The 24,480-nt window shown below is 47.4% G+C and overlaps 1 protein-coding gene across 1 annotated transcript in view; it reads right to left on the reverse strand.

Annotated features, from left to right (window-relative positions):
* Nucleotides 1-20,220: 20,220 nt before the first annotated feature.
* Nucleotides 20,221-24,480, reverse strand: part of EEPD1 (endonuclease/exonuclease/phosphatase family domain containing 1) — a 250,630-nt gene continuing 246,370 nt past the window's right edge. Inside the window, exons 6-7 of the mRNA XM_085607475.1 lie at nucleotides 24,128-24,322; nucleotides 20,221-20,895 (exon numbers count right to left, since the gene is read on the reverse strand). Of these exons, the coding sequence (XP_085463601.1) occupies nucleotides 20,696-20,895; nucleotides 24,128-24,322 (395 nt within the window). The 3' untranslated portion in view covers nucleotides 20,221-20,695. The remainder of the gene's footprint in view (nucleotides 20,896-24,127; nucleotides 24,323-24,480) is intronic.

Genomic DNA, 24,480 nt, shown 5'->3' on the forward strand with positions numbered 1-24,480 from the left:
CCTCCACCACCACAAATCTACCCCCCGGGTCCACCAACTGAGTCGTGGCCTGAAATGGGATTCCTGCCCGCACCCATATCAACACTCCCCTGGCAAACGCTGAGCATGTAGTCCCAAACACCTGGCCACGCCATCTCCTCTGCAGCGCAGTGAGTTCCTGTTGAGTTAAGTGAGTTTCCTGCAGGAGTGCGATTTGTATGCCTCGCCTCACCAGATGGGCATGGACCTTGTGTCGTCTTGACATAGTGCGGAGGCCACGAACATTCCACGTGAGGCATTTCAAATTAGGTAATGTCCCCATTGCAACCCGTACCCCCCCAGCACCCCAACATCCCAGGCCCACCTACAGCAGCGCAACAGAACCCCGCAACCAAAACAACCCCACAACTTCCCCCCCACCCACTCCCCAGAACAGGACCTAATAACACACTATCAGCCCCCATCCAAACCTGCAACCCACCAAACCGTCCCTAATCTGTGGTCGTCTCCACAGAAAGCCTTAAGGGCCGCTCGAGGGTGGTCAGAACCGACCTAGGGCAGGCCAAGCCCCCCGCCCCGCACCCAGCATCCCCCGAATGTCTCAACACCATACCTGCATGTCCGTCGAGCACCGGGACCCCCAGTCAGAGCCCAGAGTCACAAATGTGGCCCCACCCTCCGCATCACCCGTCAAATAGTCCATCCGCCGTCTGTGGGGTGACCACCGGCCCCCCGGAGCCGTCAACCTCCGACATCTCTCCGCCGGACTGCCCGGCCTCCTCGCCAGAATCCGAGCCCACTGAAGTCTGCTCCCCTTGAGAGCCCGTTATGATCGCCGTCGCTGCCAGCGCCCTCCGCCTGTCATCCGCCATCTGTCCATCCCGCTCCGCTCTCTGAAGTTTGTTGCGCTTGCAGATACGTTGAGATTTCCGCACTTGGACCGGTTTCTGCCTCCCTTTTTCCTCCGTCCTTCCCCGGGCCGTGCCCGCCCGATACGACTCCAGCCATGTCCACGCTTCCTCAGGGGTCTGAAAGAAGTGGGTCGTCCCACTCAGGATTACCCGCAGTTTCGCTGGGAACAGCAGGGAGTACTGTAGGCCCTCGATCCGTAGTTCCTTTTTTACGGCCAGAAAGGAAGCCCTGTTCTTCTGTACCTCCTGCGTGTAATCTGGGAACACCGTGACCGAGCTGTTGGCCACCTGGAAGGGGCCATTTGCACGCGCCTTCTGGATCAACAGGTCCCTGTCCCTATAATGCAAAAGCCTAACCAACATGGGTCTGGGAGGGCGGCCCTGCGCCGGCGGGCGAGCCGGGACCCTATGCGCCCGCTCCAGGGAGAAGAAGGGGGAGAGGCCCTCCGGGGCCACGGTCTTCCTGAACCAGTCCTCCATATATGCCACGGCGTCATCCCCTTCAACTTTTTCCGGCAGGCCCACCACCCTCACGTTATTTCTCCGATTGCGACCTTCGGCGTCTTCCGCTCGCCTCTCCAGTGTCGCCAAACGGCCCAGGATCTCAGCGATTTTGCGTTCTGCGGTCGCCGCCGCCGGCTTGAGCTCCCGGATCGCCACCTCGTTGTCTTTGACTCTGTCCGCCAGTTTGGCATGATCGGTCCGTAAGAGTCCCAGCCCAGTAGCAACCTGCGCTATGTCCTGATGCAAGGCCTCCTTGGTCGCCGTGATGGCCTCCAGGATCCCATCCAGCCGTTTGTTTAGGCGCCGTTCCTGCGCTGTGTCCCCCGGGTCATCTTGGGGTCCTCCATCTGCGGCCGATTCCGCCGCCCGGTCGTGCCTAGGGGGCACATGCGGCACGACACCCTTCGTGGCCATCCCGCCCTGCACCAGCTCTAGTTCAGGGCCCCACCAGCAGGCAGGTCTAGTTCGCCGTCCGTCCACTCCGGGAGCGAAGAGCCAGGGCCCGGCACCCGCTCCCCGTTCTCAGTGTGCTCCTCGGGGCGGTCCGCTCCCCCAGGGCCCGGCAGCCCAGCAGCTCAGGGCCCCCCCGCTCGTATCCAGCAGGTCGTCCTCGCGCCAAGGCCACCCGCCACCAGCGCACGGGTCCTCCGCGGCTTCACCCAACGACAGCGCACACAGCGCGGGCTCACCACCTTCCTGCTCCAGCGCCGGGGTCGCTCCCGCTCAGTTCACCCCAATGGGTCAACCTCACCTCCGGGGGGGGGGCGCCTCCACGCGGTCCTCAGGCCCTCCGCTCCGCAGCTCTCCCGCAGCCCAGCGCTGCTATCTCTTCAGGCCGCCCTCACCATCCATCACCACCAACGGGCGCGAGTCGTCCGGCTCCGCCGCCAGCTCCTCCGCAGCTCTCGCTCTCGCCCCCTCCGCAGCCCAGCTGCCGCATTCGCCCGCGGGCAGGCGCCTTGCTCCGGTGTCCCGCGCCGGCTCCGCTGTCCCCTCCGTAGTCTGTGTCGGGTGCCCCGAGGGGGGGAGGGGCCGGCGGGATCCGTCGTCACCGCTACGGCGGAGAGCGCCGCGCCCCAACACCGTGGTCCCGGAGCCCCGGGCAATAGGCGATCAGCCCCGCTCCGCTACACCATCGGCCGGCTGCTCCGCGGTCACCAGCCTCCGTCTGGGGTTGTTTATTCTCCTCCGTCTGGGGCCGCCGCCATCTTGTGCAGCATACGCCGTTCGTCCCGCTCCGTGTCCCGGCTCTAGCACCTCGCCTGGGCCCCCGCCGTCTCGTGCGCGGCGTCCACCGCCGTCCCGGTGCTCAACGCAGCAGGTTCGCGCCAGCTGCGGCGCGTGTTGGCCGGAGTTCAGGATAAATATCGGGGATTAGGCACGGAGCTGCAGGCTCACGCCGCCATCCCGATCGGCGTCCAAACCACGCCCCCGTGCCATGTAGGCATGTGTGCACTTTACATGGGCACATTTATTTTTGGGGGGGTATTTCAGGGGAGCCTGCTTTGCATTAGCTAATTTGCGATTACTAATTAGGTCATCGCAAATTAGCTAATGGAAAACCATTTGCACCTATGGGCCTTTAGTGTTGAATTTCTATGATGACTATTTATGTGGGTGTGTTCTGATCTGCTAAAAAAGCTTTAGTCGGTGAGTGAATCACAAAAGGGAAATTGATTTTTCTTGCTGTTGTGAATAACCCTGCCCCTTTCGGCAAATAAGAGTGACTCTCCTTTTGTTTGTAGCTTTCTGTGGTTGCACACGCTACCCATGTATGGGGCTCTCTCAGCTCAGTGACAATGTCCTGCCTAAATGCCAGGTGTCATTTGTTAATAAGGCTCAAAGATTTGCGATACAGACTGAAAGCTTGGCCCGTACAGCTCACCTTAATGTTTCATATCAATGACGTAGGCACAACACAGTAACACTTTCAACGCCTTTTGGGGTGGATCATAACTGAATGCAGTTTCTTCCATAAAATTTCCCCCTGCAAATCCTACGAGTATTAGACCCATGCAAAGACAACTGTAAGTAAAACATAAGATACGCACATTAGCTTTGACACTAAAGATCTCAGGGAGTAGTTGCTCGAACCAGCTGCTTCTTGAATTTAAATGAGAAGAATATCTAGGCCACTGCAATCCAATACAACTTCCATAACAAGCACTGGGTGGGGAGAGTGGCCCTTGAATGCTTCACACATTTTTGTTTCCTTTTGGGTATTGCAACCCTATGGAGAGCGATGGGTGCCATGTACTGGACTTGGGCAGTTGCGGTGTAATTCCCCACTCATTGCCAGCGGAAGACTTCAATACTCCAATTCTCACTCTACGAAAAGACTGCACACATGCCTTTGGAGTACTACTAAATCTCAGATTCCCAAATTCCATTCCTGGGTCTGAGTCTAGCAAGCCTTCAAAGGCTTCACATTCAGGAAAAATGTGCAGCCCTCCTATGAAAGCAGTGGATGTTGCTGGGAGGATGAGCTGCCGAATTCTCCGCTCCTGCTTCTCCAAACACAAGAGCACTCACTTTCTGCCACTTTTTCAAGACTAGAAGTTTGTGTTTCCAGATTTTACACTAAGGGGTCGATTACGATGTCGTTCGGAAAGGCTACAAATCGGAATCCGGTCTGCCGAATCCGATTCGGAACCCATCTTTCCGACCAATTTGAGAAGCTTTCCGAACGACCGATTACGATGTGCGGAAAGCGGTCGGACTTTCCGAGTTGGTTCCGGATGGCATTCAGAGGAACCGTTTTGTTCGGAGCCAACTCGTAAAGGTCTACAGTCCGTGTTTCTGACCAAGTGATTAAGATGCTGATTCGGACAGCCTTTCCGAATCGGGTTGTCCGACACGGATCGGCTGTCGGAATCTGACTTTCTTCACCCAGAGCCTTTCGAATGAGGCCTGTGGGGATACTCAAGGGACCCCCCTTTCAGATCATGCACAGTGTGGCAGGTACCAAGGGTTGCCTGGCACAGGGTGCATGGTTTCACCAACCCACCCCTTTCTTCAATAGGAGCCTGTGCATTCGGTCAGAACACAGGCTCCAATTGAAGTCAATGGGAGTCCAACCGAATGGTATCCGAAACCATCGTAATCGCTCGGTCGGATTCCCCAAATCCGATTTGGTCGGCAACCATTCCGAGACCGATTCGGTCAGAATGCTCTCCAACCGACATTGTAATCGGCCCCTAAAAGTAAGGTACAACACCTCAAGATAAATCACAAGGATTTTAGAAAACATTATTACCTCGCTTAATTGATGATGTTTTCAATTCAGTGAAGCGAATATGCTGCAAGGATATTGCGGTAAACAGGTGGCATTTTTGGTAGGAAAAGCCTTTTATGTATTTGCAACTCAAGGTAAAAGGTTGTCCATTTGTTGTAACCTCTAACAGTTGTAGGGGTTTGTTGTGGTCAGGTATGACAATGCTGACCAAAGGTTTCCAGTGGTAGTGTAATGTGGAGACAGCTTTGAAGATATGAATAACCTTTATTCCAGTATGCCTCGTTTATGAAGCCTCGTGATGTGAATTTAATTCCCCCCACCAGAATGTCCACCACAATACTGCTCTATAAATAGTTTTGTCACGTTTATGGAGAGCCTAGATCTTGAGACAAACATCTCGAGACCTAATTATATGGCATGTGGAGCTCAAATCTGTAGAATTAGGCCCATTCTTATCAAGGGGGTGAATATAATGAAGGTTAATGAGATCCCATATTTGGAGGTCATATTTGATTATCATAGCAGTTATCCTGCATCTCCAACATGCCTCCGATTGGACAGCTCTTTCAGGCCCCTGTTTGATTTAGCAAAATATAATAGGAGCAAAGTTGTTTTATTTAGGCTTTTAATATCTATGCATAAATGTATTCTAGTTTTAACTTAAGTAGCATCTTTTTGGGGTTACTACGAGTGTCAGAGCCATAGCAGGAAGAGAACCGCTTACGTAGGCCCCTATTAAATTCACTTCTAACCAGTACCCATTATTTCCTCCATGATGAATTTGTTTTTACCTATGTAGGTTCCTTGGGATTTCATTATGGGGAAAATAGTACGATATGGTGCACACATCAGGAAGATGAGGACCAAATTAGGGTCACATTGTGGCATAAGACAAAGAGAAGGGGGAAACACCAGAGGGGACTTGAAAAGTGAAGGCTGATCTGGTAGCTGAAGAAAAGCTAACAGGGCTGAAAGATAGCCCTTCAAGGTGCCGAAGGCAGAGTCCTGCTGGGCCATTTAAAGGATCAACAAAAGGATATCTGCCAGGGAGGAAGACAAGGGGTCAATAGACCTTTCTGTACAATATTTACAAAATGTGTTCCATCGGCAGGCGTATACCGATTTCGTGAGGGAAATCCACCTGACTGTCAGAATAACCTCACAGACATCAGGAGGGAGGTCAAAAGCTGTCAACAGTCGCCGCTCAATCTCCACCCAAGGAGGCAGAGTGGAGTAGTTTGGGTGGAGGATCCTCCCATGTTACTGCGACAGAAGATGCTCCCGAAGGGGCCACCTGATCAGAGGATCGATGCTCATGTCTAGAAGCTCAGAATACCAAACTCTTCATGGCCAGTCTGGAGTCAGAAAATAACTTGTGCCAGGTCGTTCCTGATCTTTTTGAGCACTCTGGGCAGGAGTGGTATGGGCGGAAAGGCGCATAGAAGGCCAGAGCTCCATTCGCTGTGAAAAGCGTCGACGAGCGTCAGCCAATTTGGAAACTCCAATGTGTAAAACTGCAGACATTGCTCATTCCCATCAGAGGCAAACAGATCTAACCAAGGCTCTTCCCACCGCTGAAAATAGATCTTGCACCACCTCCGAATGGAGATACCACTCGTGATCCGCCAGGCCCCTTCAGCTGAGCTCGTCCACCCAGGCATTCAGACTACCGGCCAGGTGTTGAATCACCAGGGAAATGCCCTGTTGTTCCAGCCAAGTCCAGAGACGCAGGGCCTCTTGACAAAGAGTTCACGACCCCACTCCACCCTTTTTGTTGCAGTACCACATGGCGGAAGTTTTGTAAGTGAACACCTATATCAGGCTTCCCTTTATGGACGATAAAAAGGCTTTCAGTGCCAGTCGGTTCACCTGAACCTTCGACAGGTTGATATGGAGCTTGGCTTCCGCCGGAGACCATAGTCCTCTAATCTCCACCTTTACCAGATGGCCACCCCATCCCAGAAGGGATGCATCTGTCACTACTGTGAGATCTGGGTGGGGAAGGGAGAGGGGTCTGCCCTTGATCCAATTGCGGTCTATTAGCCACCACTGCAGGTCTTTTGCAGTGCCCTCTGAAATCTGAACCAGGTCGGTGAGATTTCCTCAATGCTGTGCCCATTGGAACTTCAGGTCCCACTGCAGAGCCCGCATGTGCCACTGTGCGTGGTTCACTAGCAGGATACAGGAGGCCATGAGGCCCAACAGTCTCAGAGTCATTCTCAGAAAAATCCAGGATACAGGCTGAAACATCGGTATCATAGCCTGAATATCCTGGACTCACTGTTCGGGAGGATAAGCCCGAAAATACACCGTATCCAGAACTGATCGGATGAAAGGGAGCGTCTGAGAGGAGGTCAGGTGTGACTTCGGCATGTTGATAGTGAACCCCAGCGAATGAAGGAGGTTCCCCGTATTCTAGAGGTGGGAGTCAACTGCTTGGGACAAGCCTGCCTTCAACAACCAGTCGTCAAGATAAGGGAAAACTGGAACCCCTGATCTCCACGGTTGGGCTGCGACCACCGCCATCACCTTTGTGAACACTTAAGGGGCGCTGGTGGGGCCGAAGGGGAGCACTGCAAATTGAAAGTGCTCATGGCTCACCGTAAACCGCAGGCAACGACGATGGGCAGGCAGGATGGGAATATGAAAATAGGCGTCCTGCAAGTCCAATGCTCCCATCCAGTCTCCTTGGTCCAGCGCAGACAAGACCTGAGCTAGTGTGAGCATCTTGACCGGCGTCGGTCCGGACCTGGGTCCAATCGGAGGCCGTGGCGCTAAGGCCGGAGCCGTAGGTGCGGAAACCACAGGATCTCCTCCATCATCTGAGCCTAAAGGTGCGCCGGCAGGGTCAGGTCGCCCAAATATGGTGCACATGACATCATAGAACTCTAAGTTGGGCGGGGGCCGCTCCCAAAACCAGAAAGGCAGGGAAACATGGAGCTAACTCAGGCACCCGCTCCACGGAGTGGGGCCTCGAACGCCGAGGTTCCTCCAACGCGTCATGGGACGGGCAGGGTGAAGCCGAAGCACGCTTTGACTTCTTGTGCTTTTTGTTGTGCCTCTTACCTGACTTCAACGACAAGGAGTTTGATTCACTGGAGCAGTGCTCGAACCTTCCTCTCGACCGGGACCTGGACTGGGATGGAGACCGACAAGGTGACCTCTGCGTGCCGGACGCCGGGCTGCGAGCAGCTTTAGGGACCGCTCCCTTAAAGCCTTCGGTGCAATGGCCCAGCAGTCGGAGCACGACTTCGAGTCGTAGTCGCTCTCCAGGCACCAAAGACACACTAAGTGGGGGTCTGTGACCGATATGGCGCTTGACAGGCGCCACACGGCTTGAACCCCGAGGTCTTCTCACTTGACATTCCTAGACACCAAAAAAAGTTTTAAGAAGTGTGTAAAAAATTGACAGGGGGTAGCTCTTTTTAACGGATCGGCCCTGTCTGGAGCGGAAAGAAAAGAACTGACGTCAGCGAGTCAGAGTGGCAGTTATATTGAGGACGCAGATGCCACGACAATGATGAACACGACCCCGACAACGTCACGTGGTCCCGACCGACGTCACCTACCGGCGAGCAGGGGTACTGCTAGGAAAAATCTTCCGGATCCAGCCTGACGCCTAGAAATCCAAAGGTAAGGAATCTGAGGCTAGAAGTCTCTATGAGATTAGTAGACATCATTGTTTTCCCTTGGGTCAATTTATTCTGCATCCGTTTTAATTTGTCCCTGTGATGAATCCTCCCCCCAGACATTGCTCCATTTTGTTCTTGTCTGTAAATTGTATGATGCCTGTACACATCATTATTTATTCCCTCTTGAAGGCAAATGGATTTTATAAGTACCAACCTACATTTTATTTTTTACAAACATTGTCTAATCCAGTGGTTTGTTCGTCGGTAGGATGTATGCTAAAAATAGCATATGTTTGCATAATACATTGTAATTAACTATGTGCTTTTCATTTGTATATTGTGATTCAATATTTTACATGTTTTTTACTCGTGCTTTTATGATTAATAGATAATTATTTATTACAGTTATTGATTGTACTGAAAAAAAAAAACTTAAATTCCTCAATCTCGTCCAACTAGGCAAAGTAATGTCGTTCTGAAAGATGTCTATGCAGAAGGCTGTTCTCTAGATAAATAACTTGTTTCCAATGCTACAATTTTATATAAAAGATACAAAAATTATAAAATCTTGGTGCGAACTGCGCTCAAACACATTCAACGTTCGCTGACGTCTGGTCATGATACTAGCTGGTGGCAATACACCCTGTAGAATATTCTCTCTGTACAAAACCATTTCCTTTTATGCAGCTCGATGCAATAGCAGCCTTCGTCGGAAAGCATAGGCTACATCCTATGATCTGGATTTTCTAGGTCACCAAGACTTATCTTTCTCATTGGTCATCAGTGCAAGAATTGAACTCTCTAAGTCACTGTCAAGATGATTTTGTGCCCTATGCCTGGATATGCAAAAATGCAATAGGTATGAGAGTGAATTGCACTTATGAATAAGGAAAATGGAGAATGCGACTCAGGACGGCAATATTTATCTTGTTTGTGAGAGAGGAAGATTGCATATTACAGAGAATCTGTACAATCTCGTACCAAACAATCAACAATCCTTCCTTCAAACACATGCAAAAGTATCCTATGGAATGCAATAGTGAGGATCTTTAGAGGGAAGGAAAGGGAATACTCATGTGTAGGGAAGTAGGATCTGCTTTCATGGTTACCCCCAATTTTTGCCTGGTGTTATGCTGTTTCTGGCTAGTCTGACTGGGATCCTACTGATCAGGACCCAAGTCTCTGTGCTTTCTCCCCTAAATTGGTTATGGTGAGTACCTAGGTACATCCCAAATTGGCTACTGGTGTACCCTTATAAGTCCGTAGTATATGGTACTGAAGTACACAGGGCATAGGTACACCAGGGGTCCCCCATGGGCTGAAGCATATATTATGCCACCCATGGGAGACCACTCAAATGTTGACTACAGGCCTGCCATTGCAGCCTGTGTAAGCTGGTGCTATCACCACTCATGAAGGATATAGGTTTCCCTATATCTGAGGTCACTGCACTTAAAACCCATAAGCCACCCCTAAAGTAGGCCTTTAAATCCTGAAGGCAGGGTGCTCGGTTCTAAGTGTGAGGGTGCCCCTCTATGAGCATTACACCCCTACACCTGCGGACTCCATTCTCCTGGGTTATAGGTGCATCAGCCATATAACATATAGAGGGCCATGCGTCATTATGCAATGACCATCTCTAAACTGGCTGCAAAAAACCCTGTCATGTTTGGTATCAAACATGTCGGAATCAGTATGATTCCATGCACTGTAAAGCTCCTCCGGGAGTCCCTCAGTGCTCCCGGTACCAGTCTTCCAGAACCGGACAGCAAGCTAGGGTTGCTGCCAACCAGAGACATGTTTCTGCTCTCCTGCTGCTGAGCTTGAGCAGGGGAAGGCAGAACAATAGATATCCTGGCCACTCGTTGAAGCCTTACCGCCACTTGCTGCTCCAGGGGGATTGCGAGCGCTACGGACTGCGTGGACCAGCAGCCCTTCTGACCACAGCTGCAGCCTCTTCCGCCGTGACTCCGCCCCTCCCCAGGACATTGATGACAGCTCGTGGCCCCCGCTCCGCGGGAGCCACTCGTTGAAGCCTTACCGCCACTTGCTGCTCCAGGGGGATTGCGAGCACTACGGATTGCGAGGACCAGCAGCCCTTCTGACCACAGCTGCAGCCTCTTCCGCCGTGACTCCGCCCCTCCCCAGGATTAACATCAGGTGACTTTCAGAACGCAGCGCGGGCGAAGCCCGGGACAAGGGCGGGACCGTTTGTGGCCGTTCGTGGCCAGTAGAGGCCGGGACGGGCCACCCCTCATATCTCAGTTCTCCGAGAGCGATACCCGTGCCTTTATCGTTGTGAGCTCACGTTGTGCCACTTTATATAATCCAAAGTGTGTGGTAGTCATTGTAACATACTGTGTGTTATGGGCTTTTATTATTGCCAGTAGTTATTGTTATTGTACGCCTGCCACGCTAGAAGATGACTTCATTAAGGTCTGGAAGGAAGATTGTACAGGACAGCACAGGGGGCTGTGTTTCAGGAACCCTTGATAATTTCATTACTAGAGCAGTCCGTGTCCTTGAACACGAAATTATTTTAACAGAAAAAAGACTGTCTTTGGATTTATCAGCGAAGAGATCGTCTCTTGTTAAAATAATGTCAGCTGTTTCTCCCGAGTGTAGGCAGCCCCAACCCGCCTCTGATTTGTTGCCTAGTACTGAGACAGGGGTGTTGGACTCGACAAATCATAGTACCCTGGAAACAATCCTTGATAGTTTATCTATCTTAGAGCCTAGTCCCACTCTTGTAAAACCAAACTCTAATCCCCCTATGCCCTCCATTGAACAACCACCTAATGTTATTTTGAACAAGGGAAGCATGCCCCAGCCCATTAAAGGGAAAAGAAAACGTGTGGGAGTGCCAACTAAGGGAAGATGTGCCAAAGTGCCCAAAACGCTTAAACCTGTCACTCCACATAATGAACCTCACCCCTCTATGTCTCGTAGGATCCCTCCAGTTATCGTCAGCCCCTTGTATGATAAGTCCCTCCCCAGCCAGTCCTGTGTAAATCCCTTGCCTATTGGCTTTTCTGAGTCTTTCGAACAATTGCTTAAATCTTTCTTTTTACCGTTATATGGGAGAGTCAAGCTACTAATCACTTCCATTGGGAAATTGGAAAGTATGGTACTTGCCAATACGACCCTTTTGGAAAAAACTTTAGTGACCCCGCCAGGATCCAGGATTCCACCATTTCCTGGTCCGGCTGTTATAGCAAAGATTGTTTCTAATGGTCCTATTCCCCCGGTTAGTAAATCTCCTAATCCCCCCGCACTTAAAGATTTTGTTATCCCGTCTGTATTAGATCGTGCTGCGGAAGAAGTTCATACATCTGCTGGAATTGACAGGTCGAAAAAACTGGCTACAAATGTTTCCAACAATAGGTTTAAAAATAATACAGCAGGGCAGATTGACTCGCAGGGTGATGGTTTGTTTTTAAAACATCCACGTATTAATCTTCCCCCAGAGTCACTACCCTATACTGTCATTTTGGCTGGTGTCCCAAGGATTTCCCAGGATAAGACAGAGTCCCATAGTGAGTTAAAGAATAAGGTGATTCACTGGCTAAATGGTAACAGGCCCTTGCCCCCCAGACTCAGTGCGGAAATTTTGACTGTACGAAGGGTGAGCTGGTTAGGTACCAAAGCAAAGAATGTTGAGGGTGACTGCATAATCATTAATTTTCGGGACCCTAGAGTGGTGAGACACATATGTAGCTTTCCCAATACCACGAGTGCTAGTGGAATACTGACCTTGGATTTGACATATTTTTTTCCAATTGACCCTCGCGACACACATTATGATCTGTCAGTTGGATGGGAAAGGGCCAATAGGGGTTTTCGTTGTTCACCCAGAATGGATTTCCATCTTCCACTGTCAAACCATTTTGCCCCGTTGAGTAGTATGGAAGGGGTAGATTGACTGACAAATAATACCACCAATCTGGGCTGTGTGAGTGGAATTGTTAAAGGCTCGGGTAGTTCTGTCTGTACGGGGAATGTAAATTGTAGTTGTTTCAGGGAGGTACCCATGGATGTGGGTGATAAGTGTCCCAATACCGCATGTACTCCTTTTATTGTGTCTGATTGTAATCTTGATCCCCCTTTACCAGTTTTGGATTGTTCAGAAAACTTTCAGGGCATAAATCATGTAAACTCCCCACCCATTGATACTGAGATTGTACCGCTTACCTGTATCTTGCACACCGATAGTCCAAAATTTTCACACATTGATCTTTGTCCAGACGAGCATGAGTGCTTGGTACCAGGCACTATTGTAAATTATACTGCCGCCCAGGTCATATCTCCTACACAATTGTCCGCTGTTACAGCTAACTCTCCTCCCCTTACCATGGCCTCGTGGAACATCGCTGGTCTAAGGAGTAAAATTGCAATTGAGGAATGGTCTGCTTGGGCAGAACATTTTGATATTTTGGTTTTTCAGGAAACGTGGGCTGTGGACCCGGTATATTTTTACGGTTTTATTAATTTCCATAAAGGGGCCACTAGTGGGTTAAGGGGTCGTCCCTCGGGTGGTCTCTGTATTTGGGTTAGGCAAACCCTTAAATGCAGTTTTACTGAACTGGCCATCGACAGCCCCGATCTTTTGATAATCCTGTTGCACCTTATTGATGAACCTGATATTATGATTATAAATGTTTACAATAGGGGCCAACCTGGTGGCCGAGGTACTAATACCTTTCTACAATTAGATGGGTTTTTGGAAACAGTTAACCCCGGTATAAATGTGTTAATAGTGGGTGATCTGAATTGCTGTTTCGAACCTCTGAACACTGCTTGGGATTCACTCACTTTGGAGGTGGACACAAATTGGAACATTCCCCCACTTGATCTCCCCCCCCCCATCAAGAGGTGGACTGAATCTGCCATCCAGTGGATGAGTTTGTGTATGGGGCGTGGCTTTAGGGCAGCCAATGGACGGACCATCTCAGACAAAAATGGCAAGGACACCTTCGTTGAGGGTCGTCGCCGCAGTAGAATTGATTACGCCCTTATCAAAGTGGAGTTCTGGTGTACCTTAAAGGATATGGTGATTTTAGATCGCCCAGAGAGTGACCACAACCCCTTAGTACCGAGCCTTCTGTTTTGCCCAGCCCGCAGTAGTGAACCAACTGAAATAGTTACCGCCGACGCCCTCCTAACAAATAACCAACGGAGAGTGCGCTGGGAAAAGGTTGTCATTGATAGTGTAGTACTTACAGAAATTAGTTCGCTAGTCTCAAGTGCGTTGGAAGCTTTTCACTCTCTCCAGAGTCAAGAAGCTGTTATAGGGGAGACAACACGTATTCATGAAAATCTGTTTTTGGGTCTTAAGGCTCTTTTTTCAAACCCCAGTAAGGTTAAGAAAATGATTTTACCCAAGCGTAATTACTGGTATAACAAAGCGTGCCGTGAATTTTATGGCAAACTGAAAATTGCTATTAAATCTAAAAATCAGGCTAATATTAGAACGGCCAGTAAAAACTACAGTAAGGCCAAAGTTTCGGCAAAACAAGAATGGGACAACGAACATTGGCATGATCTCCTGGTTGCTAGTAAACAAAAAAACCTGTCATTGTTCTGGCATATTGTGAAGTGGGGTAACTCTTTGAGCTCGCAGGTTCCTTCAAACCATGTTCTTCCAGATTCTTGTGTGTCACACTTTGAGTCTCAGTTTTCTGTAACTAACTTGGCTGAAGAGACTATTCCTTCAATTTTACAGGATATGTCCATCCTCCAAAATGTTTCATTCGACTGTAAAGAGGTCGAGATGGCTTTAAGCAAGATTCCCAGTGGCAAGGCCCCGGGCATAGATTGTGTCCCTGCGGATCTTTTTAAATTCGATCATAGTAATTGGGTGCCCTATATAGCTTTCCTGGCAACTGCTTTAGCCAAAGGGGCGGATATTCCCGAATCCTGGAAAGGTGCCGAGATTCTGCCCATCTTCAAGAAGGGTGATCGCTCGTGCCCGGTGAATTATCGCCCGATTAGTTTAATTGACTCAATCCAAAAAATTATTGCCAGGATGATCCTGGCAAGAATCCAGACATGGATTGAGCAGGAGGATATTATCTCGCCACTGCAGGCAGGGTTTAGATCCAGTACTAGTACCATCGACCAGGCCTTTAGGTTCCAACTGATCGTCTGGAAAACGGTCTATCTTTGTGGTGGTTCTTTATATGCCGCTTTTGTTGACCTTCGGTCAGCATTTGACTTAGTTAACAGGACTAAACTATGGGGGACTCTAGCGGGGTTAGGGATGCCTGCCGATCTCCTGAATATTGTCATTAGGTTGCATGATAAAAACTTTGCACAAGTACGTTGGGGGAATCAAGGGCAGGTCACCGATAAATTTAAAGTAAATAGGGGTGTTAGGCAAGGGTGCGTCTTGGCGCCAACTCTCTTTTTGTTATTTATAAATAGAGTTGTGCAGTACTTTTCATCTACTTCTACTGACGCCCCCTCGCTGGGTGGTACCAAGATTCCACTACTCATGTTCGCCGACGACACCCTATTACTGTCCCAGACACAGATGGGGTTACAGGCGGCCCTGAACGAATTTGCCAATTTTTGTTCTGACTATGATCTCCAAGTAAACGTTTCAAAAACCAAGTATATGGTTTTTAATAAAGGAAAAAGTGTGAAAGGTCATGTCACTATGAATAATGATATACTTGAACGTACAAACGTTATGACCTATCTGGGGGTTGTTCTTGAAAACAAACTGAGCTGGAAGCCACAAATTGATGTTCTATCTCTCAAATTTGCCCAGTGTTTGGTTAAAGAACAGAAACAGTCTCAGACTAAAAGGATAGGTCCTGCTATTAAGATTTATAACGCCAGGATTAATTCAGCGATCCTTTATGGCGCTGAACTCTGGGGATTTTCTGATCTATCCCCTTTGGTCAAGGCGCAACATAAATTTTTAAGGATCCTCACGGGTCTCCCCAGTTCAAGTCCAGTGAAACCGCTTTTACTGGATCTTAGCTGTCATTCATTTGAAGACATCGCCAGGTTCAAACCTCTGGCCTTTTGGAGGAGATTGTGGACCACACCGGAGCTAGGCCCCTATGCAAAGGCATTTTTGGATGTTCGCTCCATTTTGGGCTCCGGTAACATAGTTTGGCTTAAGCAAGTTGGTCTGTTATTGGAATCCATGGGTTTGGGAAATCTTTTGTCTGACCCCGTCAATAATCCCTTTCCTCCTAAAAAACTATTTAAAAGCCTCTACTGGTCTTTGGTACATCAGAAACAATTATCCCAAGTGCCAGCAGAGTCTTTGACAGGCAGGTTTCTTGTGCAGAAAAATGTTCCACTTTTAGAAGCCTATTGGGACATCATTAGCAGGCCCAACGACAGGAAACTCTACCATCAATTGAGGGTTGGCTCCCTAACCACTAGATTGTTTACTAAAAATTGGAAGGGAGAGGCGTGTGAATCCTGTCGCTGGTGTATAGATTGTGCTGAATCCGTGGGTCACATATTTTTTGTCTGCCCGGCCTGTGCAGCCCCTCGGGCCAAATGGCTCAAACCCATATGTCGTAATCTGGGAACTAGACTGGGGTTTGAGGCACTAAGAATTTTAAGATCTGATACTAGTGAATGTACTGTAGTTGCGGTGGCCAAATTCCTAGGTTGGGTTTGGATTATTAGAAATAGGAATCACTAGGCACCAGTGATGTGTTTTATCTTGTTCATTATTCTGAGTTCTTCTTGGAAACGTTTTTATCCTCTATTTTGTATGTAACGATTCTTTTTATATTGTCTTGTCTTTTTATGATGAAATAACTCGATAATAAAGAATATATAAAGATATCCTGTCACAGGGAGGTGTGACCACCTCCCAGACAGGGTTTAGTGTATTGGGGCAGGGTGGGAGCGCTTGCCAGCGCCACTGAGACTGCTTGAAGGGCAGACTTGGTACCCTCCTTGCATACTCCAGTTCAAACCAGTTCAGGGAATTGGCTCCCGCCCTGGCGTGAAACTGGACAAAGGACATGGGAGTATTCTATCCACTGTCCAGCCCCTCCTCTGGGAGGGATCCCTGAATCGTCCCAACCCTTTACTTAGGGTACTAAAGGGCTTACCTGTGGGTGGATCCCTAGATTCGTCATGGGACAAGATTCATTTCAACACACCACTTCACCTTAAAACCGTCTGGGCTCTCTGGACTTCGCTGGACTTTGCTCTGGGCACCGAGACTGCAACTGGGAAGACTCCTGATGCTCCTGGCCTCGTCATCCTGCTTGTCTGCTGCAACATCTGTGCCTGTGCTCCATACAGGAACCCTCCAAGGCCTGTGGACATCAAAGACACCTGAAGGAATCTACCTTGAAGTGAAGGAGTCAGTCACTTCCCTGCATCTGCAGGCAACACAATCAAGCTGACCTGTCTGCTGCTCCTGGGCTCCCACGGACTGCGAAAGGCTCAGCAAATCAGGTGGTAGTTCTACAATTCCCTAGAGGCCTGCACGGTCTTCTCGCTGAGATTGATGCCAGTATCCCTCAGGGGAACTGCAGGAACCAAACCGTTGTGCACCGCGTCGACTTGCCGTTGCAAAGGCTTGTTGGATTCCTACCTTCAAGATCTTCGAGCTCCAAGTAGCCCCAACCTCAAGCTTCGCCTGTGACCAAGATCTTCATCCTCACCGCATCGCTTACACCGTGGGCCTGCATCTTTGGCGATCTGCTCGAGGTCCTCTTGTGACTCCAGTGCCTCTGACCTGGGTTCTTTGTGAGGGTCTTCTTTGATTCCAGTGGGCTTCCCTGATTGCTCGGGCCTACTCTGACTTCCCTGCTTGTGTTGAGTCCCTTGGACCTTGCTGGTCCCGACATTGCACCTTTTTCGCTTGCCACGTTGGTTGCAGTTGCCAAGGATTGCCGGTGCTCCCAACGGACACCGACCCATCAACTCGCGACATCCGACGTGGGACAGCTCATGAACGATTCCTGGTCTTCCACAGCGTCGCCTGGTCCACATAGCTGCAGCTCCAAGGTCAACGTCAACTATCCTGCTGCACCCGACATCGGTGGACATTTGTCTTCCGTGCCTCCTGGTCACCCCTGACTGGCATAGACTCTGTCCCCTCTGCTTGCAGGCACTTCTCAACTTGAATCCACCTGTGGGTTCCATCAGACACTTTCACCTTCTACACCAGCGCATCTTCTGAGTTCGACTGCGGTTTCCGATGCCACTTCGCACCTATACACCTGGCTTTCCTGGTGTTGGCATTCTGGTTCCTAGGGTATCCACGGGTGGGGTGGCTCCACAACCTTCTGACTTCCACGGGGTTTCTTCAGGGTGCACGGGGAAGGGTCCTTCTTCTTTAAAACTGTGACTGCGACTTACCAATTGACTGGAATTGAGCACACAGTTGTGTTCCCCACCCTGCAAACAGCCTCCGTGGGGTTCCTGGTTAGTTACCTCGGGTGGTTCCTTGGGTCACCAGCACTTCGACGTTTTCTGGGTATAGTCTGGACCTAGGTCGTGGTTCACATCCCTCTATTTTAGAATATGGTTTGGTCCCACCCGGTGACTACTTTGTATATTTTGCTACTTACCCGTTTTCTTTGTAAAATATTGTGTGCATTGTGTATATCTCCGGGTAGGAGATATCTGTATGTGTTAGTGAGTGTCTTATAATAAATAGCTATTTTTATAAATACTTTGTGTGATTCTTTTCTACTTACTCTATACCAATAAGATTATGTTCTGGTAAAACAAGCTACTTTACATATTCTCTGGACTAAGCCTGAAGGCTGCTCTCCACAGCTACCACTTAAGAGCTTTCTAAGGTTGTCTAAGACCACTAAAATCATCATAAGGGTCGTCTGGATTAGTGCAGTGTGCTACACTTACATAAGTGAACACCAAATACTAAGCCAGCCTCCTACATCATGTATTTAATGGGTTGCAGGAGGAGGCCTTTCTTCATAGGGGCACATTTTGCACGTTAAGTAAAGAAAGAGCAATTCTTCGAACAAATTAAAATTCTTTCATCATTTAAATCCTAGAAGTTGTCTAGGCATTCTTTTTGAATGCCATAAAAGTCAGAAAACTACCCAAATTTAGTATAAAACATAGGGGGACAGTTTTGCGACGTTCAAAATCTAATTGAGTGCATTTCCTCAACTTTATGCCTACAACACATGTACTCACTTGATCTTATCTACTAGGAGCCCAGCTGCCCCAACCTCCAAAACTCTCTTCCTTCTCCCTCTCCCTCGTATCTTCATATGGAGAAAATTAAGGATAGCCATTCTAAAATCTTGACTGTTTGTGAATCTAGACCTTGTGTACACACTATAGTCGACAGCTACAAAATACGTTCTTACCGGTCACTTATTTGGGCAAATGTTGCTGTGTTCTGATGAATTAGTGACATTTTCTCTCTCAAAACAGAATAATTTCTCATAATTATATCTTTAAGTACACACTATCCCAATTGTCCTCGCCGGAGTTATTTCTTTCTCTTGCATTAAATCAGAGATTGATGAGGAGCTAGATGTGTTAGGACGAAAGGGTCGCTAGAGCTCAATTTTTCAGACGACACCACATTGTATTCCTCAGTCAGAACTGGACTTTTCCATGATAAGGGTCTTCTGCACCATTAATGAATCGCTCAACTGTTTGATCACATAATCTAAGTCCTTTGAATTTTTAGGAAGCTTTTTAGCAATGCGCATGAACCAGTTATATTGGGCACCAGCTCTACAGGATGGACCCTTTGAGTCAACAAAGCTGTGTTAGATAACAATTTGTGGGTACTAGAATCGACTACCTTGATATTGTACAGATAACACTAACACCTCTCCAGCGCAAGCAAACTTAAACTGCAACCTCATGCGTGCACACATGAGCACACCTACCCCACCACAAATGCACACCTACTCCACCACTGAACCTCTATTTGTTCATTTCCATTGAGTAAAACTTCATCTGCCCCACTAACCTATATATTATTTTTCCAAAACTACCTTTTTCCTTTTTTACATTTAATTATTCTCATAGTTGGATGTATGCAAAAGCAGTTGCGGCCGGCATGGCTCACAGGTTGTGGGGGGGGGGGGGGGGGGGGGGGGGTACAGGCGAGTGGTCGTGCGGGGAGGGGGGGTTAAATATTAGTAATAAAACTTCCCTTACCCTGCTCCCGCATTTTCCACGCTCCGGCTCCTCCGCCTGCTCCTGCTTTCCTGCCTCCGCAGGAACAGGAAGCAGGGAGCCTCCCTCCCTTCCCCTAAGCCAATCACAACGCTGCAATTGCAGCGCTGTAATTGGCTGTGGCGCGACCGCACAGGCGTCTATGTGGAGGCCATTTTCTCCATGTAGGCTGCAGCCTACATGGAGAAAATGGTGAGTGCACATGACAGAGGGCCGACCAAACAGTCTGGGACTACAACATTGAGCTAGCCACTCCTACCCAGCCCTGTTGCAGGACCGCCCACCCACTCGCCCCCAACCAAACCCTTCTTCTGCTTTCTGGTAGTGCGAGAATCAGAAGCATACAATTGTATTTATAATACCATTTTATGTTTCTGCTTCTCGCACTGTGAGAAAGCAGTGGGGCGACGACGCTCCTCCACCCACATGGAGGAGCCGTCCCTGCACAAAAGGGTCTAAAACTGGCCACAAAATAATAAACAATGCAAACATCTCTCTTCAAATGTAAAAAAAACTTTTGTTTGCTGGCTTAAAATATGGTTTCTTATTCAGCCAAAAAGAACACCAGTTTTTCGGTTTTTGGCCACCTTCAGCATTCTTTTATGAACTATCTGGGCTAGGAACCATATGTGTCAGTTCGATTTGCCTGCAGCACAATGTACTCGGTTCTTTTATCTTGAACCAGAATGTATCATCCAGTAATCACTGGCGGACAGTCCGCGCAGGCCCTGGTGGTAAACATCCTTTCATCCAGTGGCATGTCATTAAATTAAAATAAAATAAAAGTGCTGAATCACAGTAGCATTTGGTATGTGATTTACTGTTGTCTATTCAGCAGAAACAAATGTTACTTATATCACATTCCCTGCAAGCACTATGCTATTATCATTAACAAGCTGCTGACAGTGTTAGAGGTTTCTTTTTCTCATTGTATCGTTCCTGCTTGTCTTTCACAATGAGAAGGCTTCATAAAAAACAAAGAGAGACATGTAAAAAGTGCTATTTTGCAATTTTCTTGCGTTTTTTGCAGCTCCAACTTCCAGGCGCTAGAGTCACCTTGGCGTTCCCGGTGACAAGTCAGAAAGTCATCAACTGCAATGAGACATTCTTCAAACATCCACAGAGAGCATGTATGAGAGTAATAGGCAGAAATCAAATGCTGGCGCTTCACTCAGCAGGACAAGGCAGTGCTGGATTCACATTCAGTCAGTGGGCTGGATCAAGTCACTCGCCACACACAGTTCCTTCCTCAATGAAGAAAGGGACACTTTTCATCATCGTTCATGTTTGACGTTAGCCTCGCTGCGTTCTACAGTGACCCCACTTCCATTGGGCGTCAACTCTTTCTTGCCCCAGTCTTTGTCCATGTATAATTCCACTAAAACCGGGCAATGGTCTGATGCCACACCACCCCAAGACCAGTTGTCCGGGATCCAAGGATTTGTGAGGCCTTCTCTCACGACCGCCCAGTGACCTAAGAGAAAAAACACAACACATTGCCAATGAACATGGCCTCTTGCTTTAGAATTGAGACAATTCATGGACTAAAAGAACAAATATTTCATAAAAAAATATAAATTCTTAATTTGTTTTAATGTTTTGCCCAACTGATGAACCTTCGCTTCCAGTTGAAAAACAGTGTGTTAAAACTAGACATGTCTCTTTAGTTCATCCTCTGCAGATGTTCACTTGTGTAATGCACTGGAAATAAAAATGCTCCCAACTAAAAACACCCATAATATATGAACAGGCATCTCTGTTGATAGTACTTCTTTTGATTAAGACAGGACAAGCTGGAAATTATTTGGGCAATCCCCACATGGTTTGACAGTCATTCACAAGCGGTTTTTATATTTCTTAAAAATATATATTAAAGTGAAATATCATCTGTTTTGTTCATATTGATTCTAGCATGAGGTCTTGTGGCTTTATACCATACTTATACCTACTTGGCTAGCGCAGCTGTCCTAGACTGAACCTAGTGTCATCACCAGTCCCACTGGGTACAACCACTATAATAGTTTTACTAAACAGCAGAAGGTGGGTACAGTTAATCTCGAAGAGCCCCAACACTGCATTTGCCTTTAGCTCGACAACAGAAAGGGGACATGCAAACATGATGGACTCCAGGTGGACACTTACTAATAAATGGGGTGCTGAGACGCAATTTTCGTCAGCAATGGTCTGTGGGGTAACTCAGATAGGGAGTCACAAACACACAAGCTCTTCCAACTCATGTACACAATAGGGAACAAAAGACACCTAATTATTAGGATTTATAGAATAGTGCTCACATTCACAAAATCCCCCCTAGAAGAGTTCAAATGTAATGTGATCTAGACATTGGTCGAAAACTGGGGGAAGGAGAATGGTGGAAGGTACATGAACATGTGCATAAGGTGTCCATTAAAGAATGTTCTAAATATCTCCATTTTAACGATTTTCAGAGAATACACGTAACCCCTGGAAGATCAGTAAGGTCTATGAGTCTGTTTCTTCGGAATGCTCAAGGTGCACAGGTGAAGATGCAGGGTTATACCACATCGTAAGGGACTGTGCAATGATAAAATGCTTATCTGGGGAGGAAACATCTTTTCACACAAGATGGATACCTACTTGGCTAATACCCCAGACCTAAATCCAGGAAATTTAATTGTACATTTCCTGATGTGTCTCTCCTACTTGCTAAAAGGTAAATCGCAATCTCCTCACAACACCATCCCTCAGTCAGTAGACACAATGGGGTGAATAAAAAGGGGCAGAGGGTGTGAATGCAGCCTTAAATAGGACAATAGGAAGTACGTAAAACACACAAATGGAACGAGGTGACGCAGATGTTTCTCTTGGATCTCAGGGATAATGGCGAGCCCCTAATTCATATGCTACTCACTTGATATAGGATGGATAATCAACCTCAGACAGTGTTACAGCCTGCCCTCTGCACAAAGTTACTCGGGATGATAATAAATATACAAGCCTGAATGTTTGGGGTGGCCACCTCTGAATTTGCTGACCCCTGACTCTATTTCCTGCCTCCTGTCCTCCACACCCAACGCCTGACGCATCCACAGAGCACACACTGGAAGACTGACCAGCACACGGGGAGAGTGGATTTAGCTTCAGCACTCATCTACAGACCCACAAAGTTCTTAGTTCTTGTTTTCAACTAGTTTTTCATGAAGCGTAGCCTTGGCTAATAGCCCTGCTCCTATGTTCTTAATCACTGTGGATCATGGGTAGATAAAACTACTGCAATGCAAAGTCTGAATTCAGGTACATACTGAGGTAAAAGCAGATACCAGGTAGAAGCTGAAGATTAACTGAATGCAAGAATGTAAAAAGGATACATTAAAGGAACGCAGAGAGTAATTACACTTAAACCCCCTACATTTCTCCTTTAACATTTTCATTTGACTTTGATAGTAGAGTTAAGAATGCAGTCATCGCCGATATAATACGATTTAAAAATATCAGCACTAGAATGTTGTGACTATTTTCCATACCACATAGTTGTGAAATAATGCAATATGCAAATACCAATAACATGTTTGGAAAGTGAGGACTAGGATGCCATAAAAGCCTTGCTTTGTTAGACTTCTTCCTATTGTATAGCCACCTAAAATAGGCCATTCAAACTTCTATCTCACATTAAAAGCTGCTACCTTGGCAAACATGTTTCACTGTCATTTGCATTAATGTATTGGTTATGCTAGGGCTTGATGTGCCGCCACGCTCTAGCGGCTAGTAAATAATCAAGGTGGTTATTCCTGGTGCACATACGATGTAGGTTTAAATGACATGCACTAACCAGTACCAAATCAGCGCATACTAAAGCAGCCTGATGGACTATATTTAAACACTGCACCTTCATCTGTCTATGAAAATCATAACACTTTCTATGTTCCTGATCCCACTATAGGGGATTGAGAGTTCGAAGGCTTATACCCTGATACCGAGCTAAGGGTACCGTGAAAAAAGGCATTAAAAATGTGCAAACCATGTACAATCACAGTAGCTCAGCAGAGGAGAATACGTGGAGGGCTTAGACGTGGGAACCCAATTACAGCCAATATGAGATCATTAGATTATGTATGCCAGTGAAAAGAAAGGCAAGTTGGTCTTTATGCTTAACTTTCATTCATGCCTATTTATTATACTTGAGTAATATTATTTTATGGTTTGCCTTTGATTTTAATGATTTTAAGATACCTATCAAACTAAAATGAAATGTAAATTATATCAATAGCTCAACTTTTCAAATTCTAAAATCATATATTTCTCATTCAACTCTTACAGAAGTGATAAAAGAATCCGATCTGTGCAGGATGTTTTTTTTAATTAAAGCCATGGATATGTTTCTTCTTCCTAATGACACAGCAGAACCAATATTTTCTGTGTGTAAATATTCTAATTCAGTAAATGTGCAAAAACCTTTGAACTATATAACTTTTGTACTCAGAAGATACTGAGACACCATTGAGGTAAGCAGTGATCTTGGAAACATGTATGGGCAGGTATATTTATATACAAGTACAAGAATACATACCTAAACAGGTCCCAAAAAGGTGCATGCTAACATTTGGTGCAACACAGTTTACAAAGAATGACTTGTGTACGTATTGTTTTCATAGCTGAACATTTTCAAACTCCAATTTCCATAGTGTACAAGAAAAGTGTCTTTCTTTAAGCTTCCTGGACAGATTTACCTGTTAACATTTTCTTAAGACTTCGACTGATCCAGATATTGTCCAGTGACTTCGACCCCTGGGGAGACTTTGTGCTGATATTTGTAAATGTGTTTGCAGACACTGTGGGGTGAAACTTTTCTTTTCGAAACACATCAAAATCGCTGCAGTCTGGCGCAAGGCTAAAACTTCCTAATAGCATCAAATCTTTGTCCCCTAGAGGAAGACAGAAAATTATTAGAAAGAGCCCCAGTAAGCAGCGAAATAAATTATCGGCATTTCTCAAAAGCAACAATAATGCCATGCTGACTATAACATCACGGCCATAAGCTCTTTTCTATTAAAGTAGGTCACTCCACATAAAAGTACCACAT

This window comes from Triturus cristatus, chromosome 5_2, assembly GCF_964204655.1.
Source record: "Triturus cristatus chromosome 5_2, aTriCri1.1, whole genome shotgun sequence".
NCBI lineage: Eukaryota > Metazoa > Chordata > Amphibia > Caudata > Salamandridae > Triturus > Triturus cristatus.